Source organism: Carcharhinus amblyrhynchos, chromosome 8 (assembly GCF_965287045.1).
Source record: "Carcharhinus amblyrhynchos chromosome 8, sCarAmb.v2.hapA, whole genome shotgun sequence".
NCBI classification, from domain to species: domain Eukaryota; kingdom Metazoa; phylum Chordata; class Chondrichthyes; order Carcharhiniformes; family Carcharhinidae; genus Carcharhinus; species Carcharhinus amblyrhynchos.
The window spans coordinates 96050037-96063590 of NC_137331.1; the positions used below are offsets into that span (position 1 = coordinate 96050037).

Here is a 13554-nt window from a genome sequence, read left to right on the forward strand (position 1 = left end):
AGAAGCATGTGGACTGATGGTAGACTTGCTCTAGAGAGCGCTTCCGTGTCTGGTACTTTGTCTCGCCATCGGATGCATAATATTCTGCAAAGACAAGTCACGTGGAAATGATTGAGCTGTCTTGCATGCCTTCGCTACACAGTCCACGTTTCACAGGCATACAGGAGGGCAGTGAGTACCACGACGCTGTAGACCTTCAGTTTTGTTGCTGGACTGATCCCTCAACATTCCCATACAGTGCAGCACAGTCTACCAAAAGCAGAACTTGCTTTTGCTATTCTGCAGTTAACTTCTGCATCAATAGTCACTGCTTGGGAGAAGGTGCTGCCGAATAAGTGAACTGGTCCACTGCCTGTAGTTTCTAACCTTTGATTGCAATTATGGGTTCTGTGCACGGTGCATGAGGAGCAGGCTGGTGCATGACTTCGGTCTTTTTAAACGTTGATGGTGAGTCTAAAGTTGTCACAAGCCGTGGAAAATTTGTCCACCCTGACTTGCATCTCTGGCTCTGAGCCAGCATACAGGGTGCAGTCAGTCACCAGCAAAGAGGAAATCTCTCAGAACAGTCTCTTTCACTTTGGTAATAGCTCGAAGTCTCCTCAGGTTGAAAAGCTTCCCATCCACTCTGTACTTGAGGCTGATTCCAGCAACACTGTCCTGGAAGGCATCATTCAGCATGGCAGTAAACATCATGCTGAACAGTGTGGGTGCGAGCACACAGCGCAGTTTGATGCCATTGCTGAGTGGGAATGCCTCAGAGGATTCTCCCCCATCCAGTACTCTGGCTTACAGTATTGAAGGCTTTCGCAAGGTCAACAAAGGTTGTGTTTCTGCTCCTGACACTTCTCCTGAAGTTGGTGCGCAAAAATCACGTCAGTAGTCCCACCACCTTTGCGGAAGCCACACTGATTCTGGAAGCAAGCCCAGCTCCAGATGAGTGACCAGACGATCTAGCAAGACTCTTGCTAGGGTTTTTCCTGTGATGGAGAGCAGCAAGATTCCTTGGTTGTTGTCGCATACTTGCCGATTGCCCTTCCTCTTGTACGGGTGTACAATGGAAGCGTCTTTAAGTTCTTGAGGAATGCATCCTTGCTTCCAAAAGGACTGGAACAACTCAGCTTCTCGACAAGCGCAGGACCAGCAGCTTTATAGATCTCTGCGGGTATGGTATCTGCCCCTGGGGCTTTGCCACTGGATAGCTGGCTGACAGCTTTCATGACTCCGGCTACTACTGGTGGGTCATCCACGACGCTGTTGATATCAACCTGGGGAATCCTGTCTCTTGCCTCATTGTTCATAGATGACGGTCGGTTGGGGACGGCTTCAAAATGTTCAGCCCATCTCTGCAGGATCTGAGCCTTCTCTGTAATGAGAGTTGTGCCATCTGTACTCAGGACGGGTGAACTCCCGACAGATTGAGGTCCATAGAGTGTTGAGGGCTTCTTAGAACCGTTTCAAGTCGTTTCTGTCAGCATATCCCTGTATTTCATCTGCCTTGGCACTCAGCCAGGCATCCTGCATTTTACACAGTTTATTCTGGACTGTCCTGCAAGCACTGGTAAAGGCATTTTTCTTGGCAGCTGAAGATAGGTCATTCTGACAGACCCAATGAAGACGGTGCTTTTCAACAAGTAGAGCCTGTATCCCCTCATCATTCTCATCCAACCAATCATGCTGCTTGCAGGTGGAGGGCCCGAGCGTCTTCAGCACAGATGTATGGATAGCATCCCTGAAGCGTTCCCAGTCGTCCTGAGCGCTGCCTGCAAGGTGCAAGTCAGCAAGCTTGATTTCAGCAGCCAGTGCTGAAACTATGCTGGGGTTCTTTAGCTTAGCTGCATTGATTCTTTTCATAATCTTGCTTCCTTGTGGTCGCCTCCTGGGTCTGATGCGGAGCCTCATTTTGGAGACAATGAGCCTGTGATCTGTCCAGCAGTCAGCACCACACATGGCCTTGGTTACTCTGACATCCTGCCTGTCTTTTCTCCTGACAATGACATAGTCGATAAGATGCCAATGCTTAGAGCGGGGGTACATGCAGGAGGTCTTGTTACAGGTAGGCAGATGGAAGGTTGTGTTGGTGATGAGGAGGTTGTGTGCTACACAAGTCTTCAGTAAGAGTAGGCCATTACTGTTACACTTACCCACTCCATGCCTCCCAATGACTCCTTGCCAGATTGCAGAGTCACTGCAACTGTAGGGTTTCCATGATTCCTATAATTCTTGTGCATGGATCTCAAAAGATTGGTTTGCAGAACCAGAAATAATTAAGGCAGCAAATGGAATTTTGTCCTTCATTGCTAGGGGGATGGAGTCTTAAAAAAAAAAGGAAGGTTATGTTGCAGCTATATAAAATGCTGGTGAGGCTACACCTGGATTACCGAGCACTGCTTTGGATGTGTTGGCACTGGAGGGGATGCAAAGGAGATTCACTAGATTGATCCTGGAGTTGAGAGCATTGAGTATGAGGAGACAGAATATACTGGGACTATACTCATTGGAATTAAGAATGAGGAGGGATCTTATAGAAAGTTATGAAGGTAATAGATAAGATGGAAGCAGGGAGGTTATTTTCACTGGTGGATGAAACCAGATCTAGGGGGCATAGCCTCAAAATAAGGGGAAGCAGAATTAGGACCAAGTTGAGGTGGTATTTCTTCACCCAAAGGGTTATGAATCTGTGGAATCCCCTGCCTGTGAAACAGTTGAGGCTACCTCATTGAATGGTTTTAAGGCAAAGATGGATAGATTTTTGAACAGCAAAGAAATTAAGGGTATGGTGAGCAGGCAGGTAAGTGGAGCTGAGTCCACAAAAAGATCAACCATGACCTTACTGAATGGCAGAGCAGGCTCGGTGAGGCCTACTCTGAGTTTTGAGAGTCAGGTAATATTTTGGAAATGGAAAATACGCAGACTGAGTAACGGCATAGACATGCGGTTGGAAATGCATCTCAGAGTTAAATGTATTGCAAGGGAACTGGAGCAGAAGAATAAAGTAATTTTATCACATTTGAGGAGGGTTTTAGGGAAAACTGCATCTTGAACACGTGCACAGATTTGATTTCCACATTTAAGGAAGGGTATTCTTGCATTGGAGGCAATACATTGAATGTTCACTAAAAGTGGTCTCTGGGATGAAGGGGCTGTCTTACGATGAGCAACTGAATAAATCAGACTTGTATTCCCTCGAGTTTAGAAGGACGAGACACAGACTCATTGAAATCTACAAAACCGTGAAGGGAGAATACTGAGGGATCGTTTTCATTGGTTAGGGTGTCTAAATCAGGGGACACAGTTTCATGATAAGGGCCAATCGTTTAGAATGGAGATGAGGAGAAATTTCTTCACTCGAAGGGTTGTGAATCCTTGATCATCGCTCAACATATTCAAAGCCGGATGGACAGACTTTCGGTCTCTCGGCAAATCAAAGGAAGCAGATGGGAAAACGGAATTGAAGCCCAAGATCAGTCATGATTGTACTTAATGGCAGAGCAGGCTCCATGGTCGGCTCCTGCTCCTGTTTATGTTCTTGCGTGACACCAAGGTTCAGAACATTGTTAGTCTCAGACAGTTGCCATAGAACAGTACAGCACAATACAGGCCCTTCGGCTGTCAATGTTGTGCTGAGCTTTGTCCGAAATCAAGATCAAGCTATCCCACTCCCTATTATTCTGGTGTGCTCCATGTGCCTATTCAATAACTGCTTGCAAGTTCCTAAATTGTCCGACTCCACTATCACAGCAGGCAGTCCATTCCACACCCCAACTGCTCTGAGTGAAGAGCCTACCTCAGACATCCCTCCTATATCTCCCACTGTGAACCTTGTAGTTATGCCCCCTAGTAACAGCTACATTCACCCGAGGAAATAGAGTGGACGTTCAGAGACTATCTATCCCCCTCATCATCTTATAAACCTCTTAAGTCGCCTCTCATCCTTCTCCGCTCTGAAGAGAAAAGCCCTAGCTCCCTCAACCTTTCCTCAAGACCTACCCTCCAAACCAGGCAGCATCCTGGTAAATCTCCTCTGCACTCTCTCCAATGCTTCCACATCCTTCCCATTAGTGAGGTGGCCAGAACTGCAACAATATTCCAAATGTGGTCTCACCAAGGTCCTGTACAGTTGCAGCATAACCCCACAGCTCAAAATCAAACCCCCGTTAATAAACGCTAACACACGAGAAGCCTTCTTCATGGCTCTGTCCACTTGAGTGGCAACCTTCAGATTTCTGTGGATACGGACCCCAAGATCTCTGTTCCTCCACATTGCTCAGAACCCTGCCGTTGACCCTGTAATCCGCTTTCAAGTTTGTCCTACCAAAATGAATCACCTCACACTTATCAGGGTTAAACTCCATATGCCATTTTTCGACCCAGCTCTGCATCCTATCAATATTTCTTTGCAGCCTACAACAACCCTCCATCTCATCCACTACTCCACCAATCTTGGTGTCATCAGCAAATTTACTGACCCACCCTTCAGCCCCTCCTCCAAGTCATTGATAAATGTCACATAACAGAAGACCCAGCACTGATCCTGTGGCACACCACTGGTAACTGGTCTTCAGTCTGAAAATTTTCCATCCACCATCCCACCACCCCGCCCCGGCCCCACGGCCAAATTTCCCTCTATATAGAGCATAGAACAGTACAAGAGAGATGGAGAACGGTGAGGGTGTGAAGAGGTGTATTCTTAGGGAACAGAGTTTTTGGTAAAAATTGTAAACAATGGTTTCCTACTACTTAGTTGGAAGAAACTTCTGCAAATCTAGTACTGGATGTAAGATAAGCAGTCAGTCAATTTGGAGACAAGAGATGACAGGATAGAGTTGTGTTGTCAGCCCTAATGTATAGAAATAGTTAGGGGTCAAAGATATATTCTTGATGGACACCAGGAGAAATGGTGCAAAAGGGGGAAAAGCTGCCACTGCTGGTGTTTCACTGACAGTGGCCGGATAAGATAGAAACAAGGTGAGTGCAGTCTCAGTCAACTGGGCAAAAATCAAATGTTATGTGGGTAGATAGTTGGGATTGGGTGTGGAGAGGGCAAGGATATGAGTCACAACAATGCAGAAGGAAGACAACTACTGAAGGTGATTTTTTTTTTATTCATTTATGGGACATGGGTGTTGCTGGCTGACCAACATTTATTGCCCTTCTAGTCCCTGGTAAGCTGCCGACTTCGTAATTCCAGATATTTTTTATTGAATTCAAATTCCGTCATCTGGGCTTCTGGATTAATAGTCTAGCGATAATACCATTACGCCACCATCCCCCCCAGATGATTAAAACCAGTTGGGTATTATCAGTTCAGTTGGATGACGATTGTTGGTATAGTGAACAATGTCACAGATTAAAGACATGTTCAGAAGAACAGGGACACACAGGATCTGCCTTTCATGGTTCTAAAGTGGCTATTCTTTTCGTTTTTTAATTTTTCATTAGACATGGACATTGCTGGCAAAGCTGTTGCCCATCCACAATTACCATCAAGGTGGTGGTGAGCCACTTTCTTGAACTGATGCTGTCCATCTGGTAAAAGTACATCTACCGGGTTGTTAAGGATTTCCAGGATTTTGATTTAATGGCAAGTGAAGGAACAGCAATATAATTACAAGTCAGGATGTTGTGTGGCTTGGAGAGAAACTTGCATGTGACAATGTCTTAAGGCATCTACTGCCCTGGTCCTTCTAGGTAGCAGAGGTCATGAATTTGCAAGACACTGTCAAATGAGGTTTGGTGAGTTGTATCCCGTATATGGCACACACTGCTGCTATATGCGTCAGTAGTGGAAGAAACAAATGTTTAAAGGTAGCGGATGGGGACATGATCTAGGAGGCTCATTTATTCTGTATGCTGAACTATTTAAGTGTTGTTTTGTTTAAGTGAGCCTACATCTGAGATAGTTGAGATGTTGGAACTGGCAGAATGGTCTGTAATGATAAATATTTCAAAATGTGTCATTACGTCAAGATACAAATATGAAAGACTTCTACATGTAATAACTGAGAAGTCCATACAAAAAGCTGAGACCCCGTACAAGCCCACATAGTAAAACAATAGTTCTTGCTACTATTAGATAGATACAGAAATCCAGCATTTTCCCAGCAATACCAAGAATAGTGACTAGTGCCCATCTTGATCTCAGCTAGTCTGCTTGTCATTCTTACATTGCCAATATATTAGCTGGTCTCAAAATTAGCAATCTTTACTGGCAACACTGAGGAAGGACATCATGACATAGTGAGTAGTATCCTTGCTTCTGAACCAGAATCCCCAGGTTTGTGTTCCACACCAGAACTTCATGGCCAAGGAAGGTACATTTATTATCAGGCCAAACAGATCAACCTACAAATCCTTTGAACACAAGCAAATGGCAGGGGGTATGAGAGGGTCATACCCTCTGCCATGAGAGGATTTCTGGTCAACCACATGATGAAAAAGTAAGAGCCTTTGCCGATATACATGGTTCCAGGCTATAACATGCACATTGCCATAACAACTCATCTCCCCAAATGACCTGTAACAGACCACCACTGCTGGCAATTCTAAAATAGAGGGTTGATGGGAATTGAAGCTATTCCTCTCCACTTATTCTAAGCCAAGAGCAATGTCTATATTGCATAAGACTGTGTTGATGGAATGGGTAAATATACTGAATCACGCATAGCATAATGGTGACTATTCTTCTTGTGTTGCTGTTATAGGAAACGAGGGGTTGTTTAAGGTTGAGGCATTTCTAAGGTGACAAACCACGTAGCAATATATCAGGATCAAGTTTAAAAACTCTCTGACATTATCAGTTCAGAAGTTAAACCACATGGATTCATAATATAGAAAAATCTTATCTGACATACTACGGGAATGGGAGGTGTCAGTTAACCAAGATTGAAGGAGCGCTCCACATTTTCATCCAATCATAAAGTTCCAGGGTGATCATGGACCATGGACCAGGGTGATGAAGTCAAGAGTGTGGGAACACTCAAGTTAGGTAAGCTACACCAAATGGGAGATAGCATTGCAGACCAGAGAGAACAGGCTGCCAGTAGCAAATAAGCAGCGAGTTTGACATCTCCCTTCCTGACCCCAGAATTCCAGTAGAGAGTACAGAACAGTAACAGGTGTATGGATAACAAATTTTTTTTTACTGACTCCAGCATACTGTTGGTGCATTCAGCATAGGTTACTCATGGAAGAGGGAGAAGTAACCTTCCACTCAACTCCAGATAACACTGCATGCCAATTCCTCAACAGGTAGCACAGCCTCATCAAGCACAAGGAAACTTACCAGTCCTACACAATAGGAACGTACAGTGTTGCTGCATTGGTACATGCAAACTGCGGACATTAATTCACCAAATAACATGTGGTTTCAGAATCTCCAAAGTAGATAGCAGCCCTGCAAACAGTGTTAGCAGATCATCCCACACAACTGACAACAGATAAAAGACGCGAAACATGAGACCCTTTCCAGGATTAGTTTCTTTAGCCAGCAAAAACACAGAAGACCTCAGCCCTTACCAAAGCTCTGAGGTTGCATTCCCATCACCCCTTTTAGATGGAATCATAGCATACACTGGGGAGTCCGTAAGCTTTAGTTCTCTTAAACCACATCAATAGATAATATGAAATCTAGCTGTTTTTCTGTCATTAATCCCCTCCACCCGAGAGGAGGGTAATATTGGTTTGTTAATATCTAACTAGTTGATTATTGCTTAACAGAGCAAAGATCAAATCTCATACACAGTGAGACATCCAGGAAACACGATGACCGTTTTTTATGGTTGCACTATTTTGCAACGTAGCATCTGATTTCTTCAACTATCAGATTTTAGACTGTAAAATGCAGCACTGTGCAACAGCTGATAGCACACTCACTTCCGGGTCAAAAGTGTGCAGATTCAAACCCCATTCCAGGACTTCAACACAAAAATCAATAAAGGCAAGACATTACTGCTTTGCAGAGACACACTACATTATTGGAGGTGCCATCTTTTTAATGAGATGTGAAAACACTTGTTCTCATGGATGGATGCAAAATATTCCACAGTATTATTTTAAAAGTAGGAAAGACATCCCTGCTGTGTTGACCAATACTTATCCCTCAATCAACATCACAAACAACAGATCATATTATCACACTGCTCTCTGTCGAATCTTGACATGAACAAACTGGTTGCTGTGTTTTCTACATTATGACAGAATTACACTTCAAAACTTACTTTGTTAACCGTAAAGCACTTTGGCAAATCCTGTGGTAATGAAAGGTGGAATGTGGATACAAGTCTTTCTTTTACTCCCGATGTAAATGCAATAGACGAAGGTAACCATTTGAACAACTATTTAATGCTCGAGTTTTTTTTTGGCTTAACTGACCTATTCTGAAAGACATGATCTTTCTTAGTTCAAACTTGTGTTCCCTTATTCTGTCAAACAACATGCCTTTATATATTTCTAATGTAGTAAGAACATCCCAAGATGCTTCTGAGCAGTGCTATCCAACAAAATTAGACATCAAGCCACATAAGGAAATGTTAGGAGAGGTGACCAAACGTTTGGTCAAAATGGAAGAGCGCAAGAAGCTTATTTGTTCATTTCCGAGAAAAAGCACTCAGCGTGGAGAACATTTCCTAGGAATTATGTCATTGCCCAAATATCAGGTGAGCACCCATCTTGTGTTTCCATTTGCAACAGTGGATGCTAAGCGACACTAATGAACTCAGAGAATTCTACAGTGTGGATATATTTCCAATAGGAACTGGAAAGATCAGACTACCAAGGCCCATGCTGAAATCTAACATTAGTGTGAATTAAAGTGCAATCATGAATCTAAACACATAACATGCTTAACACATGTAAAGACTTTGTCCTTCTGATGATGTATCACTCTTAGATACAATGTTAATTTCACCTACAAGGTTTAAAAGTTATAGTTTAAAGACATTGAACTAGGGAAGTATTAGCTACCTTACCGTGGACAATTTTGCATGTACTGCATGATTTTCAGTGCATTTTTCCTAGCAAGGGATTGCTCAGTTTACTGTCAAACAAGCATTTAATTACATGGCCAATGACAACAAGAAACAGGTAATGAGAGAAAAGAACGAAATTGAGATAAAAATACTGTTATGACAAAAGGGTGAGAGAGAGAGAAAGAAAGAAAAACAGAACAAGGAAGAGAGAAAGAGTGAAGTAGAAGCGGGCAATGTGCACAAAGACAAAAATCATGGAATCCTAGTGCAGGAGGCAGCCACACGGCCCATAGAGTCTGCACTGATCACAATCCCACCCAGGCCCCATCCCTACTCATTTAGCCAAGCTAGACCCTTTGACACTGAGCAATTTAGTTTGGCCAATCCACCTAACGCACACATCTTTGGATTGTGGGAAGAAACCAGAGCACCCAGAGAAAACCCATGCAGACATGGGGAGAATGTCTGTGGAGTTTGCACATTCACCCAGGCTGGGAGTTGAACCCAGGTCCCTGGCACAGAGGCAGCAGTGCTAACCACTGTGCCGCAAAAATGAGTTTGCAAATGGCCCAGAGAGGACAAAGTGGAGATAACAAAAAGTGCACGAGACAGGATAACAGTACAATGAAGGAGATGAGACACTTTTTTTTAGTAAACGCATATGCAGTGTTACAATCATAGTACAAAATCTCTAACGCCAGGCACAAACCTTGGTCTAGAACCCTACTTTTCCTTGCAGAAAACACTTCAAATACACTCGACGAAGGAAAGGTGATTGTGCAGCTGTCAAACTAGTGCATCTTTGAACTACAACTACAACTGTCACTTGCAATTCATTTGATCTTTTATGACCCATCTTTGAGCCAGGTAAGAAAATAGTATGCAAAAGTAAAGAAAAAGGATTCTAACACAAAAGCAAAATATTTGGATGCTGGAAATCTGAAATAGAAATAGAAAGTGCCAAAACTACTCAGGTCTGGCAGCAACTTTGAGACAGAAACAGAGTTAACATTTCAGATAGTAACTTTTCATCAGAACTTCTCATGAGCACCGATAAAAGGTCATTGATCCAAAACATTAAACTTTTTCTCCACAGATGCTTCCTGACCCAAGCATTTCCAGCACTTTCGATTTTATTTTGAATTATATAAAAAATAATGGTTACTTGAATGCGGTGCTGGAGTGCAACTGCCACCTGCAGAACCAGATTCCAGTCAGCACCTTTGGAAGAAAGAGAATAAATACAAGTATTTATTTAGCAGCTCTAGTGTCCCAAAATGTCTCATCTATTAAATAATTTTGAATTATAGTCGCTATTATGTAGACAAGTATGGTGACCAATTGATACACAAAACAGCGCCACAAACAGGACTGAAGAGTGGCCAGTTAATCCGCTAGTGTCAGGCAAATATAGATTTTGTTCATGGCATTTGGTTAGATCCCTATCAGACAAGATCAGAGTTTAATGCTTCATTAAAAGGATGGCATATCTAACAGTGAACATGCCCTCATTACTGCATTACAAGTTCAACCTAGATTGTGTATTCAAATCCAGGAGTAGAACTTGAGACCACAATCACGATGGTTGAATGCTTTTTAAAAGACAAAATTGTACCTGCCTCTTTGGCAGTTCGATCCAGGCACTCACCACCCTGAGTGAAAAAATTGTCCCTCTGGGCCCTTTTGTATCTCTCCCTTCTCACCTTAAACTTATGCCCTCCAGTTTTAGACTCCCTACCTTTGGGTACATCCAGTCTTGGAACCACACTTTAGATAAGATATGAAGAGGATTTAAGGAGGATGTCATGTGAATGGTTCCAGAGATGAGGAACCTCAGTTATTTAGAAAGACTGGAAAAGCTGGGGCTGTTCTCGGTGGAAAAGAGAAAATTAAAAGGCAATCTGATTGAGCTGTTCAAAATCACGTGTCTTGACAGAATAGGTAGAAAAAATTGTTTCCGTTACCAGGATAATTGTGAACCAGAGGGCACTGAATTAAGGAGGCTGGCAAAAGAAGCAACATAATATGGATAAATGATATTTACACTGAGTGATTAGGATCTGGAGTGCACTGCCTGCAAGTATGGTGGAGAAGGTTCAATCTTGGCTTTCAAAAAAAGAAGTGGGTCAGATTTGCAAGGCTAAGGGAAAAAGGTGGAGTGCCAGACTCGGCAAGTTGCTCGTGCAGGGAACTGGCATAGATATAACAGGCCGCGTGGCCACCCTTACAAAATGTTGGAAGTCTATAGCAGGACCATCAGCATTGGAAATTAAAGAGATGCCAACGCCTTACAATAGGACAATCTTTAGCTGGAGTTGTGACCACAGAAATCATTTTACGTCTGTCACTGAGCATGGAGATAATTTCAGGTCATTACGCTATATTAAAGGATAAATGACAGGGTACTGGAATTTGAGATAATGTTTGTGGTTAAATGCTTATTAAATTATCAATTGGAAACCATAACTATTCATCTCTGCACAATTGTTCCTTGATCTGCTGAATATTTCCAGCATTTTCTGGTTTCATTACAAATTTCCAGCATCCACAGTATTTTGCTTTTGTGTCAATCTTTAAATGGCAGGTCTGCCGCGTGCTATCACTAAGATCAACTTCTTAGCAACATATCAAATTGTGAACATCCTTCAAAAATATGTTCACATCTATAATAGATTAGTCATAGACAAAGTGAACAGACACACCCAAAATCTGCTGAGCAACAACATATTCACTCTTACACATACTCTGTCACGTAACAAGGAATAAGCAAGGATGACATTAGTGCTCCCTCCAAATGTCATCCTTGATACCTCTTATCTGTTAAGAACACGCATTCAAAAAAAACAGTTCTGCCCAAATTTAAGTCACAGAATTTTCCGTGCAATATTTTGCAATCTTTACAAATTTAAAAATAGAAAGTTTTCCTGTGCTACACATGCAGGCACGAATAGCAAAATCACTTCAATACAAACTGCCTGGGCTTGTTCAAGTCTGCAATGACCTCTCTCTGGAATTCCTATTTTCACAACCTGCTTGTGTTTCAAAACAGTATAGCAACACTTTAATAAACCTAATCTCTTCACTACTTGCAATACTCCACATCTAACTTCCAGTTATTTAAGTTGCAATTTCTGGAAACCTGAAATAAAAGCAGAAAATTTTGGAAATACACATTAGGAAATTACATACTGATCTAGTAATTCTAAAAAAAGAATCTTGCTGCTTTTTTTCTAGATATTGAGTGCAGTACTGTATCCCAGAATTTTGTGTCTTTATTTTACACATTGAGGTATTTTTGCTTTACATTAATGAAACTTTTATTGGCACATTTTTAACTGTTCCAAACAACCCAACCGTATTCAGGCTTCCCCTGTACTGCTGGTCTAAATGTGCTCTGCAGTGCATTACCAGGAGTTCATCCATGCTGGTCTGACATTTTTCCAGATTGATACGTTTGATTGCAACTCGCTCCTTCTTCGGGATGCAGTAAGCAGCCTGAACCACTGCTGTAGCTCCACTACCTGAAACAAAACAAAAAGAGCACTCTTAACAAAAAGCTCTGCAAGTTTATATTGTAACCCGTAGTTTTACAAAATTTCTGGATAGCGATGTCCTGTTAGAAATATTAATACTCCCTGAAAACATTGGGAGGGGGTCAGCAAACACCTGTTACCACCTCAAACCCCATATACATGTTCACTACTCCTAAAACACATGAGAAATTGGCAATGAACACTGCCAGTCCAAGTATCACACTCATCTCACAGATGCCCATCTGATGGACTGTATGAAACTGGCCATCTCAAACTATGACCCAGACTTCATGAGTGTGTGACTCATTAGTAGGTGAATTTTAATGTATATAAAAATACATTGGAGGCTTTTGGTGGAGTCAAATTTTTAAGAGTAGATCTTGAACTGCATTTTGAAGCCAAAAGTGATCTTGTGCTTACAAAGTTGGAGACTATTACACAAAGGGGTTAGTTAGCTTTATGACACTGTTGCACTCCATGAGCATTCTAACACATCCCTCGTTTCTTGGCAACAAGAACTGGACACAGCTGCCAAAGTATGTGACCAGAACACTTCCCCTGAATTTTTTTAATAATATTTTTGTTGTTTATTATTTTGTTTCTTTGAAATGCTGCTCCAAACTGGTTGAAAATCTTGAATAGACATCTCTGAAAACTCCCATGTCCCTCCCAATTTCATCCTTGGAGGATTTCCAACAACCACAGGATACATTAGTCAGACATTTTGCCATCCTATAAAACATATTCTACATCTGTCTGCATTAAATTTCATCTACCATTGCTTAGACCACTTGTACCTTAGTTCAATCTGATTTCTAGCCTTCTGATTCTTCTGTTCCTGTTAGTGACACTGATAACATTTGCAAACAATTTGTCCGGAGTTTCGAAATTCAAATCAATTATGTAATTTTTCAGCAGCTATGGATCTGGCGAACTCCACAGGGTACTTTCCCCACCTTGACATTAAGGGCAGAATGCGTTGAATGGCCTCCTGTGTTGTAGGCTATGATTCAATTATTACTCTTTTAGTAAGAGCCTATTGGTTTCTATACATA

The 13554-nt window shown here is 42.2% G+C and overlaps 1 protein-coding gene across 2 annotated transcripts in view; it reads right to left on the reverse strand.

Moving 5' to 3' along the window:
- The window catches only part of LOC145346798 (serine/threonine-protein kinase OSR1-like), a 200711-nt gene that overhangs the window by 129753 nt on the left and 57404 nt on the right, over positions 1-13554 (reverse strand). Inside the window, exons 1-2 of one of the 2 annotated variants that reach the window (XM_080194535.1) lie at positions 12375-12487; positions 10132-10187 (exon numbers count right to left, since the gene is read on the reverse strand). Coding sequence is in view for 1 of the 2 variants with exons in the window: in XM_080194534.1 (XP_080050660.1) it covers positions 12375-12487 (113 nt within the window). In the remaining variant the exon portion in view is untranslated. Of the gene's footprint in view, positions 1-10131; positions 10188-12374; positions 12488-13554 lie in introns of those variants that run through there. The other variant, XM_080194534.1, reaches the window with a different exon arrangement.